The sequence below is a fragment of the Glandiceps talaboti genome, chromosome 20, assembly GCF_964340395.1.
Source record: "Glandiceps talaboti chromosome 20, keGlaTala1.1, whole genome shotgun sequence".
Classification (NCBI taxonomy): domain Eukaryota; kingdom Metazoa; phylum Hemichordata; class Enteropneusta; family Spengelidae; genus Glandiceps; species Glandiceps talaboti.
The window spans coordinates 15,711,877-15,728,189 of record NC_135568.1 but is presented as its reverse complement, the minus strand read 5'-3'; the positions used below and the strand labels follow the sequence as shown (position 1 = coordinate 15,728,189).

General features: G+C 38.0%; 1 protein-coding gene across 1 annotated transcript in view; it reads right to left on the bottom strand.

Annotated features, from left to right (window-relative positions):
* Window positions 1–16,101, bottom strand: part of LOC144450607 (prolow-density lipoprotein receptor-related protein 1-like) — a 57,302-nt gene extending 41,201 nt beyond the window's left edge. Inside the window, exon 1 of the mRNA XM_078141251.1 lies at window positions 15,936–16,101. Within this exon, the coding sequence (XP_077997377.1) occupies window positions 15,936–16,014 (79 nt within the window). The 5' untranslated portion in view covers window positions 16,015–16,101. The remainder of the gene's footprint in view (window positions 1–15,935) is intronic.
* Between the last annotated feature and the right edge of the window lie 212 nt (window positions 16,102–16,313).

Sequence of the window (16,313 nt, the reverse complement as noted above, 5' to 3'; positions counted from 1 at the left end):
ACAGTCATTTTACCAGGGTTCCCTACCAGTGTTTTTATTATTAGTGGTAACAGGTAAAATCTACCTGCATTCCACAATCATTGCACCACTGTTCCCAGCCCATATTATTGTATAATGTATAGGGAAACTATGCCTGTTTTACCAAATCCCCTTTCTGTTGCCACGGTTCCCTAATCTTAACACGAACACTAAGAACTAAAATGTAGATGTGAAAAACAGTTGTCTAGTAAAGATACAAGAACAGTTGGTTCAGAACAAAACAATAATCCATTGTAATCCTTATGGCATGCGAGAACCTGGGATTGAAACATTGGCCTTTAACACCATTCACAAATTATTATTACTATATTATTAGTATCATGATAATAGCTCATTAATCATGAAGTATTTAATTTTCCAAAAATAAATATGATATCAATGACTGTTAGGTAAAGAAAGAGACAGGTCCTTGGAGATTACATCAACAAATACAAACTTCCTGTTATATGTACATCATGTGTCATTGTGCATACATACATATATATGACGTCTGCACATTTGTCATTTAGCAAGGTCATTATGAGGGTACTCTGAATAACAGTTAATATGGTAAAGTTGATAGATCATACAATGTAGCATGGTTCGGAGGTCTGAGGTGTTACTATTTCTAGATGCTCTCCACACCACACACCCCGGGGGGCAGTACCAATGACCAGTTCTGGTACTAGTGGTAGGAGTGTGTGGCCAGTGCTGGAAACCCCAGGCCCCATTTCAGACCTACTTTGACCAAAAATCAATACCCCATTTTAGACCCACTTTGACCAAAAATCAATACCCCATGTTAGACCATTACACATTCTTAAGAACTGTAGACAAAATATATTTTCCTTAGAAGGCAACATTTTTGGGCAATTAATGGCAGTTGATTTGGCTAAAGGGTAATGCATCACATTTTTGACCAAGCAAAATAAAAAATAATGCAGTGGACCCCATTTTAGACTCTTCAGCTTGAAAAATAAAAAGACTACATTTCAAACCAAAGGGATAGGTACATGTAGAAAACGCACTCCAAAGGGCGGCACATATACATATACTCAAATAAGGGGAGTAGCCCCACATCACAATACAGCCCCTGTGCCACGACTGTTTTGCACATCCCAGTACCATACATGTCGCTGTGTACTGCATACATGTACCTAGCACACAGTTGTCACTTGTCTGTGTGTGCACATTCATGTATTTGCTGTGGTGGAATAATATCCTGTAGCAACCCTTTTGTTCATATCTGACTAGCATTGCTAACATAGCTGGTACATGGCTGTGAGAAGAAGCTCTTGTACGTGTACATGGAATGGTTGTAAAAACCTGTGCTGCCTTGCTACTTTTTTTCACATCCATGTTACATTGATGTTGGCATACTAGTTTAATACGCATCTGTCAAATCGAGGTATGTTATACCTAGTGTGTTGGCCAGAGCTGTTAGAGGAATATTGTGCCCATAGCTGGTACAGTCTATGTGCACAACCCTGTCCTACGTATATGAATGTTACAGGGGTGTGCAAGGTTCCCTGTGTATACTACCCATAAAACACAACATATAATATAAATACATGTAGATAAATACATTACTTGGCAGTATAGATTGCATTTCACGATACAAGAAAAGTGACCACCAGTATTTTTGCTAAGGTTGCCGGGGAACCCTAGTCTAGTTCCTACATGTTGGCCTTTGGTCTGTAAGGTATGCCATGACGGCCAACCCCTACCTGTGAGAGGAGGCCAGTGAGGGCGAAACGTCATGGCGTATCTTACAGTCTAGTTGGCCTTGTAAGCCCATTTTTTATGACTTTGAAGAAATAGTAGTTGAAAGTTGAAACATGGTTTCCCTGCAAACTCTCGTCTGGGTGATCTCGTAGAAAGAGCCTCAAGCGGTGAGCGTCTGGGTAACCGAGACTATCAACTTTCACTTACAGTTTCACATAGCATAGACCCTCCACCAAAATTGGTGGAGGGTCTGTGCATATATGTATGGACATACATGTTTGTAATGTCCTGTAAATTGTGGGGAAGAGGTCCATTACCCCACTATGACACTGGATCTAGGCCCTACCTCTATTACCCCCTACGACACTGGATCAAGGCCCTACCTCCATTACCCCCTACGACACCGGATCTAGACCCTACCTCCATTACCTCCTACGACACTGGATCAAGGCCCTACCTCCATTACCCCCTACGACACTGGATCTAGGCCCTACCTCCATTACCCCCTACGATACTAGATCAAGGCCCTACCTCCATTACCCCCTACGACACCGGATCTAGGCCCTACCTCCATTATCCCCTATGACACCGGATCTAGGCCCTACCTCCATTACCCCCTACGACACCAGATCTAGGCCCTACCTCCATTACCCCCTAAGACACCGGACCTAGGTCCTACCTCCATTACCTACGACACTGGGTCAAGGCCCTACCTCCATTACCCCCTACGACACCGGATCTAGGTCCTACCTCCATTACCCCTACAACACCGGATCTAGGCCCTACATTGTACCTCCATTACCCCTACGACACTGGATCTAGACCCTACCTCCATTACCCCCCTACGACACTGGATCAAGGCCCTACCTCCATTACCCCCCTACAACACTGGATCAAGGCCCTACCTCTATTACCCCCTACGACACTGGATCTAGACCCTACCTCCATTACCTCCTACGACACTGGATCAAGGCCCTACCTCCATTATCCCCTACGACACTGGATCTAGGCCCTACCTCCATTACCCCCTACGATACTGGATCAAGGCCCTACCTCCATTACCCCCTACGACACCGGATCTAGGCCCTACCTCCATTACCCCTACGACACCGGATCTAGGCCCTACCTCCATTATCCCCTATGACACCGGATCTAGGCCCTACCTCCATTATCCCCTATGACACCGGATCTAGGCCCTACCTCCATTACCCCCTACGACACCAGATCTAGGCCCTACCTCCATTACCCCCTACGACATTGGATCAAGGCCCTACCTCTATTACCCCCTAAGACACCGGATCTAGGTCCTACCTCCATTACCTATGACACTGGGTCAAGGCCCTACCTCCATTACCCCCTACGACACCGGATCTAGGTCCTACCTCCATTACCCCTACAACACCGGATCTAGGCCCTACATTGTACCTCCATTACCCCTACGACACTGGATCTAGACCCTACCTCCATTACCCCCCTACGACACTGGATCAAGGCCCTACCCTCCATTACCCCCCTACAACACTGGATCAAGGCCCTACCTCTATTACCCCCTACGACACCGGATCTAGGCCCTACCTCCATTACCCCTACGACACCGGATCTAGGCCCTACCTCCATTATCCCCTATGACACCGGATCTAGGCCCTACCTCCATTACCCCCTACGACACCAGATCTAGGCCCTACCTCCATTACCCCCTACGACATTGGATCTAGGCCCTACCTCTATTACCCCCTACGACACTGGATCAAGGCCCTACCTCCATTACCCCCTACGACACTGGATCTAGACCCTACCTCCATTACCTCCTACGACACTGGATCAAGGCCCTACCTCCATTACCCCTACAACACCGGATCTAGGCCGTACATTGTACCTCCATTACCCCTACGACACTGGATCTAGGCCCTACCTCCATTACCCCCTACGACATTGGATCAAGGCCCTACCTCTATTACCCCCTACGACACCGGATCTAGGCCCTACCTCCAGTACCCCCTAAGTCACTGGATCTAGGCCCTACCTCTATTACCCCCTAGGACACCGGATCATGGCCCTACCTCTATCACCCCAAGGACACTGAATCTAGGCTATGACCTGTCTTCTTCTCTATTCAGACGCAGTAACCGCTTTGACATAAAACTTGTCGAACCTATTGACAGAACAATGCGTGAGTCAATAAAATCAATTCCTCTTTACAAAGTTTGTAAGTCAGTAAGGTTTAGGTAAATGAATAATAACAATGGTTATAATACGCAAGCAGTTCAAGAAATGACATCCTAACTTATCAATGATCACATACTGGCCAAAATTGAGATAATATTAGTAAGACCAGGACAAGTTGTAGGGCATTAAAACTACCCAGTTTTCAGTTTGTCCTACTACTGGTCTGCAGGTCAATGGTCTTCATGATGAAATCTATAGATGATGAAATCTACATGATAATCATCAACTCATCAATCAGCGAGAGAGTGACACAAAAATGACATATTTTATAGTTCTAGACAGCCTCTAAGTGGTGAATATTTTTGGTCAATTTACAGGAAACCTGTAAACTAAATAAACAATACATAGATCAATTTGAATTAACTTCATGAGACAGTCTGGAACTATGACCCATTTTCATCTACATGAGTGTACTAAAAATTTACAATAATTTGTTGGAGAACCCCAGTAAAACACATAGACAACTACTCATTAAGTCCATTGTTACGTAGGAAAACTTTGAACAATTGGGAATTGTTGGAATTTTTTAAATCACATCAACACAATGTTCCTATTTTCCTGTTAATTTTATCTCAATTTTGATGAATTTAAACAAACATATCAGAAAACCTTTTTATTCAGAATAACTTTTTTTATTAAAATAAGGAAGCAATTAAAGTTGGAAGAGTAAAATTTCATCAAAGTGAGTTTCTTTCAATATATACAGTACAGTTCGGCTGTTGACACCAAGTATTGCTGTCAAAGCTGGTGGGGCATTGAAAATATGTACAAATGTACCTCAATGACTGTAGACACAATTTAGTAGGTCTAGCTATGCCAGATGTTTTGCTAACCTTTGGGAACTTTGGTGTGTGTGTGTTGGGGGGGGGGGGGGGGGGACTGGCATAGATTTCCACATGTCAAAGTTCCCTAAACTTTGGTTTGTAAATTTGTATAAAACATCTAGAGAACTCTGAGAAATTTTACTGCCCTAAAAAAAGTACTTCAGTGATTTTCACAGTCTATTCCTGACGACCGCGTTCTGTGTATCTTCACACTATGTACACATACAGTGTAGTCTAGTGTGCAGATAATGTAGTGTAAATCACAACATGGCCGTCTAGAACTAGACTATCGTTTTCATAAAGTTTAATGAAAGTGAAGTCTAAACATTCCTTTGTCGGTAAACAATAATATTTTCTTTGAAATGGTAAATTAGAAATGAAATGTGACACTTCGATTTGCCGACTACAGCCCTGATCATGCAATAGTTTCATTACTGAAGCAGCAAGTCTGTAATAAAAATTCTTTCACAAAAAGCATGCAAAAACTGTATGAAACAGAAACGTTATTCCGGACTATGGTACTATGCATGCCCGTACACACACTACACGTGGTGGAAGGTTTCCATGGTTACACAGTATGGATGATGAAATACAGCCCTCTTTAATACAACACCACACCTACATGACAAATGGCGGGAAACACTTTTAACAGTGAAGTAGCCCTGATTATGTCTCGAAGTACCTGTACAATACAATAGATAAGGAATGCTGTATATCAACAGACGTATTCATTCATTGCATTGCAGTCTCTGAATGAATGAAATAGTTTCACCGATAGCCTACAGGCAGGTTATACCATCACCTCTGTCTGTGTTATTTATTGCCATAGATATACCAACCCTCATCTTTGATGTCTGTAGAACATTGGTTTCCTGTTATGACGCCCTGTCTCTCGTTATTGATACAATGTACACACCACTGACAGATTGAACTACAGTATTATAGTCAGCGTGTAACATAGTGATACACTGTGTGGGAGATGTTCTTTTGACACTCAATGACGGTCCCCTCTGAGCTTTTGTTGTTGAAATGAGTGTTATCATTACCTAGATAAATTTTCCTGGAATTTGACCTCCCCCCCCCCCAGCCCCCCTCTCCCACCATGCTTGCAATAAAGTTGAACCCTATCTCAACACTGAAATTTGCATGAGAATTGACAAATAACTCAATAATTACCCAAATTTTAGAGTTTTTAATAACAAAAACTGACTGACTAACTGACTGACTGACTGACTGACTGACTGACTGACTGACTGACTGACTGACTGATTGACTGACTAACTGACTGACTGACTGACTGACTGACTGACTGACTGATTGACTGACTGACTGAGTAACTGATTGATTGACCGACTGACCGACTGACTGACTGACTGATTGATTGATTGACCGACTGACTGATTGACTGACTGACTGACTGACTGACTGAGTAACTGATTGATTGACCGACTGACCGACTGACTGACTAACTGACTGACTGACTGACTGACTGACTGACTGACTGACTGACTGACTGACTGACTGACTGACTGAGTAACTGATTGATTGATTGACCGACTGACTGACTGATAAACTGACTCTGACCAACTGACCTACTGATTTACTGACTGATTGACCAACTGACTGACTGACTGACTGACTGAGTGACTGATTGATTGACCGACTGACTGACTGACTGACTGACTGACTGACTGACTGACTGACTGACTGACTGACTGACTGACTGATAAACTGACTGAGTGACTGACTGATATGACTAACTCTATTTGTGACTGACTGACTGACAGACCGACAGACAGATAGTCAGACAGACAGACAGACAGACAGACAGACAGGCTGATTTTGTTAACTTCCCAAATGACCTACAACCGGATAGCTTGATAACAATACACAACAGATAATTCAATTTGTTAATTGACTTGCCATAGTTTACATGCCAGAAAATTACACTAATTATTTAATTCAATGTTTACAAACTGGTTAACCACATATTATCAACTTGTCAAACAATGTACACATGGATACCATCAACAACATTATAACCAACTTACAACTTAAATAAACATTAGTGCTACACTGGGTGCAACTGGAATATATTTTGAAACAGTTTTATTTGATATAAATGACTAAACTGTAATATCTACTACACTCTGAACAGTATTACATCACCAGTGAGTAAATATATTTATACATACATGTAGCTTAAATATATTATCAGACAATTAATCTAATCAAACTGATTTTTGGGTCTAAACCCTAAAACCAGTGCCCCCACTATATAATCACACTTCCAACCAGTTTCTATACTACTTATGGATACAATCAAACCTCAGTTAACATGTACAATGTCTAATTACTGGTATTTTAACAAGTTTAAGTAAATACACTGTTGGTGGTCTGACAGAAAAAAACATATAATACTCTATTTACTGCATTTAGTGCAGTTGACAAGTCAAATCAACAAAAACACATTTGTAAACTGTGTGTTGTGTCTCTTTAATGTAATTAAGGCCAAAAAAAGAATTGTTTCTGGTCAGGAATGTTTGTTTAAAATGGTGTGACGACGCGATTTGATTTTCTTTTTAAATTCTCTACAAACATGTCACTCAGTCTACTATTTATGGCAGTTACTGTTCTTTTTATGTTGCACTTTAGAGCAACTGTGTATGTGGGGCAGATGTCATTTGCTTGTTCATGATTGGCTATGCAGTTGTCTTCACTGAAGTACAAATGAAGTAGGGTTATTTTTGTGTTTCCCCCAGGTCTACAGACTGCATGGGCTGGACAAACACAAAAATACATGTAACACAAACACACACAAAAAAAATATTTTTCACTAATTACCAGATTGGTACATTGTGTTTATCTACAAGAAGGCATTTTAGTCACTATTTATTTTTCATGTTTTTGTTTTCCAGTGAATAATATGCGAATATAAGTCTTTAGTGAAAATTTCAGGTTTATTGTATAACACTGACATTAGACCACATCATCAAAACCAGAGCTGCCTTTACAGCACCATAAACAATAACAGCTCTGGTTTGCGAGAATGTTTAATTAATAGAACAATGCCATTCTTATACATGTCATTATGTAGGACAGGGAAATCATTAATATTCATAATAATAATTATCAACGATATCAAAAGGTGTTCATTCCAGGTCACGATAAAATGCATAATTTATAAAAATATGGAACAGATTGGGAACTGTGTGTGTATGTCATTCAGGTTACATGTACTATCAAAATGGTGGCTGGTATAAACCAGTGCAGACCAGTACAGTACAATGTATGGGGAGACCCCATGGTGTATGACTATGAATCACCCATGAAATAAGCATTTAACCTCTTCCATGCCAATCATGCGTATGACACTTGTAAGTTGTACATTAATGTTTTTTATGGATATTTTTATGGCCACTATTTATTTATTCCAAATTTCACAATCAATTCATGTGTACGTGTGTAATGGAAATAGTAATTATTCAAAATAAAACAAACAGGTGGCAAAAACTTACAAAGTATGTAAAATTTGTCTTCAAATATTTTGTTGGGCAACTTGTAGACAGTATGTCATGCCCTCTAAACAGCTATGCCAATTTGACAACCAATTTGACAGCCACTTGGCAGCCACTGTGACATGAAATATTTTTGTGACACACCAGTATTTGGTGTTCCGCCCTTTTACTAATAAATGTGCTATCAAATAGTTCAGACTATCTTTCAGTAGCACAGAAAATTTCAGAAGTATGAGGATTTGGGCACTGAGAATGAAAAGTTAATCCCAAAATGTCAGTTTTTTCAACTTCTTTTTGGACCGAGCACATTTAATCTTACCCAGGGCATACACAATGACAAAAAAAATATTTATCACATTGCTTCACAACAAAAATGTTGCGTTTCATTGAACAATGGCGTTTGATTATAATATTTAGAGTATGCCAACTACATAGATTTAAATACGCAGTTCATCACATTTGCAATACGTCACATTCTCGTTTTGAATACAGTCCTTCACTGTCACGACATGCTAGTCATGTGCTCAGTTGAGTTATATTGTATTGATTACAGCTATTAAAAGAATGTTCAGTACATTTTTGTAGTGCCATTGTAGTCAAGTTTGCATATCATGCTATACAGACAGAGAACATACAATGGCACATTATCTAACAACCACAGCCAAAAAAAAATGATCATACATGTATTTATTCTAGTTCTGATATTCACTTTATTATAATTCAAAATTAGATTAACTTTCAACACTTATCACTATGTTGATTGCTCACAGTTCATTATTTATACTCTCATATTTGCTGATTTTGTGACATTTAATTTCCTGGTTAGCATGTTAGTGATTCTGTAATGTTGTCAGTAGAGGGCAATAACCCGATTTTTCATGTGTATTTTTTTTAATGAATCCTATTCAAAAGTTATAAAATACAGAATATTGGCAATCACGGATTCGACTTACTAAGACACAAACTAAAACTAACGATGTGACATGTTGATATACATTGTATTATTTAATCTAATATTCTATAAAAAAAATCTCAATGCAACTTAATTCACAAAGCACAAAACCAAGTAAAAAGTACAATTCAACTATTGATTAGACATTACTTCAATTATAATACTCACGGTCAGTGTGCCCTCTAAGCCAATTTGACACACCACTGACACACACAATTTCTAGTGACACACCAAAATTTGGTGTTCCCCTATTTCTTGCTATGTGGTGACTTACAAGAAATCCCAGTTTTTATCATTTTGACTCACAACAACAAAAGAGCAAACTGTTCATAATAGGGTGAAATTTCTGCTGACTTCCACGATCTCACTGACGATGTGATTACTTGATTATTTCATTTTCCTCACTTGATATGTAAATTTTTTTTTTCGACCTCTGGCAAATAAATAATATATAACTCACAGTGTATGATTTTGGGTTCTACGTGTACACTAATCTTAGGCACCTCAGTTATCTTTATCACTCACTTTTACAAAAGTAGTCTGCTACACATTGCAACAATAGTTTCAGTAAGTGGTTTTTTACTATAAGTAAGCCCAAAATATCAGTTACCACTATACTAGGTAAATTAATTTTTTACTTTTAAAGGACCACAAAGTGTTATTGTTTTCAATTTGAAGAACAACAATTTTAGTAGAAATACTTCATACTTTGACTCTAATGTATTTTGCTGATAATTTTTTGAAACTATTAAAGTGTATCAATTTAATCTATGTATTGATTCACATTAAAAAAATATGCCCTTGAAGTTTGATACAAAATGTTACCGGTATACAATACATGTATAATGAATATATGTGACCACACTATATGCATTTACTGATTTGTGAGACTAGTAAATGAGACAATTAAAGATCCAAACACCAAAAGATCTCACTATATACAGTAGCACATTTACGCATACATATACACTCAGACAGACAGACAGACAGACAGACAGACAGACAGACACACACACACACACACACAGACAGACAGACAGACAGACAGACAGACAGACAGACAGACAGACAGACAGACAGACAGACAGACAGACAGACAGACAGACAGACAGACAGACACACACACACACACACACACACACACACACACACACACACACACACACACACACCACCTGCAACCCCTATGCCAATGTTTATTTTGCTCTCCATGCTCAGAGTAATCAGACATGGTCCAATAACTTAATTACTAAAGTTGGACAGATGCCAACTTTGACAGCAGTGACAAGGCCTATCCCACATCATCAAATGTACTACCTAGCAACCATATCACCTAGCAACAGATGTGAGTTTATCAACACCTCAGTAACACAGTATTCAAAACATACAAGTTATTGTTTTTTCAGAGCCCAAAATGAGTTTTTTTAATCTTTGTTGGCACAGTTTAGTAAATGTCGATGTCCTAGGCAACAAATTACTAGGAAAGTAAATTAGTAGTAAAGGAAATTACTGTAGCCTATTTCTTGAAATTTAGACATCTTCCAAGCAGTCCTACTTCCTTCCATCTCAACTACTTTACAATTTAGCTACTTGTGTTTTTTCCTTATCATGATTATCACTTCCTGTTGGTCTATTCCCTGATTCTACAGCAAATTTCAAAATATCACCGTGACAGCTTCTCTGTTTGATTCAACTATGCAGACGCTATTGAAATTTAATAAGAAACTACACATGCTATACAGCAAAATTGAATGAATACAGTTTCTTGCAACATTTTGTCTAAATGAAATGAAATGACATGCCACCATGAAGACATTAAATGCCGACGTCACAACATTGGCACCCACATGTCTGCCTCTTGTTGCAGGAGGTTCATTTAAATGATTTATTTCATTTAGACAAAATGTAGCAATAAATTTGACATCTTGCTACACTGTAGCATGAGCAGTTTCTTATTGAGATCTGTGTGGCTGTATCAAACAGAGACAGTGAACGGTATTTTGAAATACGCTGTAACTGACATCAAATGCTTTTATAAACTCAATGCTTCATAGAGACATAAGCCGGAATAAACAATTCTCTTCCTCCCTGTTTTCCTGACAGACATCAGATGTGTTTTATTCGCTCATTGATTCTGACAAAATGCGTAGGTCAGAAAATACAATTTCCTAACCCTTTTCACAAATTCTGACATACATCAGACAGATAGTAATTCACTTATTGAAAGATTCTGACAGACATACTTGAGATTGCATCATTTGAACCAAATAAAATTGATGGTTTGACTCCATATTCAAAGATTCAACCTATACACACAATTCTCATATACTAAATGATAAGCTGAGAGTTTTTGATAGCAAACTATTAACTTAATGTGTTGTCATGACAACATCAATCTGAATACACCAAATTCTGTGTAAGTAATTCTAATTATATACAATGGATAATAAGTAAATAAATAAATAAATAAATAAAGATGGGTGTACACATCTTAACACTGACTTGTAGATAAAGCCTACTATCTGGAGATATGGACTAGATGGACGTACTGCCTATTCAGGCCTTTAAAAAAAATTGTGTGTTTCCTTATTTAATTTTAGAATAGGTGGGGTAGGTAGATTTTTTTTTTTTTTTTTTTTTTAATTGATTTTTTTTTTGTCATGTGTGAGTGTTTCAGCTATTTATGTTTTCCGTTGTTTTCCATATGGTCTCTGTGTTATTGGTTTCTTCTCATCAGATGTACAGCTATTACAGATTGGAAGAACAGTTTTATATTGAAGTCAGTTTCCATATCCACTATTTCTCGCGAGACTTCACAATTTTCACAATTTTATTCACTTTTTTCATGAATACGTAAAAAAAAAGGTTAGGGTTGTCAGTGAAAAACTAGGTGGGAGTCGGGTAACCGGAACCAAACAATATTTTTTTCAGGCCGTAGCACGAAAGTTACATGTAAAGACCAACTTTGGATAATTTAGGATTACAATCTTGGTAAGAAAACCTGTTGCTTGGCAGAGCTATAGAAATAGTTGACCCAAAACAAAAGAATGATCCTATGTAATCCTGAATATTCAGATAAACACTCATATGACACAGGACTGAAACATGCCCCTTTAAAGCTATGATGTAATAGACTAATGACCCCGTCACTGTAAAAGGTTAAATAACGATGAGCAAGCAAATTTATAATGACAGTCTATAATAGATACAGGTAGGAGATTGCTAATCTGTACAAGTCAAACACTGCCAATATGTTAACAATTACTAGTAATGGGTACAAGTACCAGTACACTACAGATCTCTGTCACTGTTATAATAAATATACTCTATTTAGGCCCAACAAAAAAATTGTGTGGTTCCAGTTACATTCAATATCAGAACAGATGGGGTAGGTAGATCTATCTATCTATCTATCTATCTATCTATCTATCTATCTATCTATCTATCTATCTATATATATATATATATATATATATATATATATATATATATATATATATATATATATATATATATATATATATATATATATATATATATATATATATATATATATATATATATATATGAGTATCTAGTTCAGGTAGTTATATTTTCCGTTGTTTTCCATATGGTATCTGTGTTATTGGTTTCTTCTTATCAGATGTACAACCATTACAGATTGGAAAAACAGTTATATATTGTCTTTTTAAGTTGATGTCAGTTTCCGCATCCACTATTCATTGCGAGATTTCACAATTTTCGTGATTTTATTATTTTTTTCTTGAAAACATAAAAATAAAGCTAATGGTCGGCGTGAAAAACTAGGTGGGGTTGGGTAACCGGAACCAAATTTTTTTTTAGGCCTTAGTAGTTTACTATATTTGGCTATTTCTATATATTCCCATATTTCCAGTACTTCCTTAATTTCAAGGATTTCCTACATTTCCAGTATATACCACATAGTAAGTACTTCCTATGTATCCTGACAATACTTCCTCTGTATCAAGTATTTCCAGAACTTGATATTGTGATCTCTGTATCGGATGTATGTTTTGCTAAAAATTGCAAAAAAGTGTACAGACCCTGGAATATTTTCTGTCAATATAATCAAAGAATCCTTACGATTGATCACTGAAACAGAACTGTGTGTGACGTAGTGAAACCAGAAGTTATACAAAGCAATGTTACTTTATGGTTACAGTTGATAAAACTTCCTTATATTATATCTCTGTCCAATGTTTATGGTAAACCCAAGATAAGGGAAATACACTTTGAAACATTACTAGATGGAAAAATAATACCTAGAAATTGTTTTTGACCATTTTTTTTTTAAAAACAACAATGGTGTCCTGTGTTTTTATTACACTGTACGGTAATTAGGTAAAACCTATGTGAGTTCTTCTGTCATTTTACCAAGCTTTCCTATCCATGCCAGTTTTACAGATTTCCTTCTTTTCTGTTACCATGGTTTCCAAACCTTAGTAAAAACACTGGTGTCAGTAGTAATTTCAGTTAGTAGTATAATTTAATGTTTTCCAGCCTATAGAAAGATTGTCATCCTCGCAAACCAGACAGAGAGCTGTTATTTCTTCTGCAACACTGTGAAATGGCGGTGTGTTTTGGATGGTGTGGTAAAATAGGCTGTTGTTATGACGATGAGAGATTGCATGCATCACCTCGTTTATGCTATGGAACCATAGTTTCTTGCTTGTATGTGCTGGAAGAGTGTATAGTCAGGTATCAAGGGACAATTTTTGGTGCCAGATACACTCTTACTTACTGGTGCAGTGACTTGCATACCAATGTGACAGGCTGGTATACATAACAAAGTGATATATCTTCTGTTTTATTCCCAAAATGTTCAATTATTAAATTATTGCTCATGTGCAAAATACCAATCAATTCAGAAGTTATTGAATTGTGTGGTTTCATTTTTTGTCGTGGTTGTCTTTTTCCCCATGTTTTTTTAGCATTTGCTTGTTGTTAGGCTTTTTTTGTTTTTTGTTTCATCTAGTTTTTAGTATGGCTTTTGTTCTTGTTTTCTTTTGTTTTCTGTTTACATAAGCCTGATTTTCAATGCAACATAAACCCTATCGATATATGTTCACATTTATATTTAAAGTGACACCACCCCCACCCCCACCCCACCCCACCCCACTCACCACATCCCACCCAACCAAGTAATATAAAACGTCTAAACCTCCATTACATGATAAAGAATTTCTTTCCAATCCAATGGTACATCTGACTGGGTGTGTTAACTGATTGACATGACCTGGGACAGCCTCACGGCCGTCCACATAGTCTGATTGTCATGACAAGGGGTCATATACTCCCCTACGATAAATTGTAGATAACAATGTTTATAAACATTCAACCATGTGTGCCTAAAACAACCTCGTGGTCGGACAGCGTCAATACCGGACATATAGACCACTCATGATCCAGTAATTACCCTTGCCGTTCTGGGAGTACTGTACTTCATAATGTCAAATAATGTATAGTGTGTCGTTTTTAGTCTTTGCATGTGTGATGTATCTGTTTACACAATCGCGTCATATTTTAATTCAATACATCGGTTTAGTAAACTGTTACAATTCAGTAAAATTGTGGCGACTATGGTATATTTTCCGGATCTGTTCACCCCCTTCATTGGTATCACCCTCGTAGCACGGTTGACGGGTTCAGTATTTTTTATTCTTTTTTTTAGTTTCTGGGTGATGTAACTTTCTATAATGTATGTACACTGTGATATAACAATGGAATGTGGGACATGGTTTTGATGGCGGTGACAATTGTTGATTCTTTTTTTCAAATTTTGTTACAAAGTTATACAAATTTAAAATGGGAAACATTCGCGAGATGTCAAGACAGTCTGATGGGCCTCTCTGCTCGTTCTGTCTCTGCTATACGTGCAGACGAGACATGTCTGACGCTGACTGCCAAATGAGTTCTAATCATGTGACAAACCATAATAATGGAGAAGGTCATTATAAAATCAGATATGCCGATAGAAAGTGCTTTACTCTTTAAAATGTATACACTGATACTTTAAGGTCACAAAATGTAAAATATTTGTCGTCACACACATATAGAACGCGATTTGTGCACGATTTGCTGGAAGTTGGCAGCGGCAAGGGCATGCGGGCAGTGCACCCAAAGAACTCAGACGTACCACGTGTGTGTGTTGATTAATTTTTCCGCGATATAAGAATTCGCTGTTTGCCGTTTTTGACTATCTCGTTTCCATGGCGTGGGTGATATTCAGTCAGCGACCATTATTCAGTTCCTAAGAAATATTAGTACTTTTTAGCATTCTGTATTCTTCTTGGTTTCTTAAAAATCGCAATGTTGTCAATGCAATTACCGCGCCACTAAGCTCTTGTAATGTAATAAGGTCAAACCGGCGACGATTTGTGTATACACAATTGTTGTGGCGATTTTCGCATTCGTTTCCAATTTCTCCTTAAAACATTTAATGGCGTATGAGCTGAAAACATCATTAAATTTAAGAAACATATTTAAACCGGTGAAGCTTGGATGAAATAATAATAACGACGCGCCGCCCACACAGCCATGAATATGGCTGCTTATGTTGTGAACATTCATTCGCACATGTATACATTACATACTAGTACAACCATCCATGATTGTACAACACACACTATAGTAACATAAATTGATATTTACCTTCGCATTTGCCGCCAAAGAACTGCAAGAATAGGACGGCAGATAGCGACAGAAATGTCACACGTAATCCTGGCAACATTTCGGCTGCCACTCATGAAAGATCCGGTCGTTTTGGTGAAATTCCACGTCGCGAGCCGGTGTCGATCAGAATGCGTAACACGTCATGTAATGAACTTTTTAGATATGCAAATGTTATGTGAGCAGTGAGAGTACGTACGAGTACAGTTATACAGTGCGTAGGTACATGCGGTATAGTAGTGTTATGTACATGCGGTTTCTAGATACCCTAAATGGGATTGGCTAGTTGCCAGTTAAAATCCTCGTCACATGTTCTCATGCATGTAAAGAAGTAATTTTCGTTCACTTCATTTTTCTATC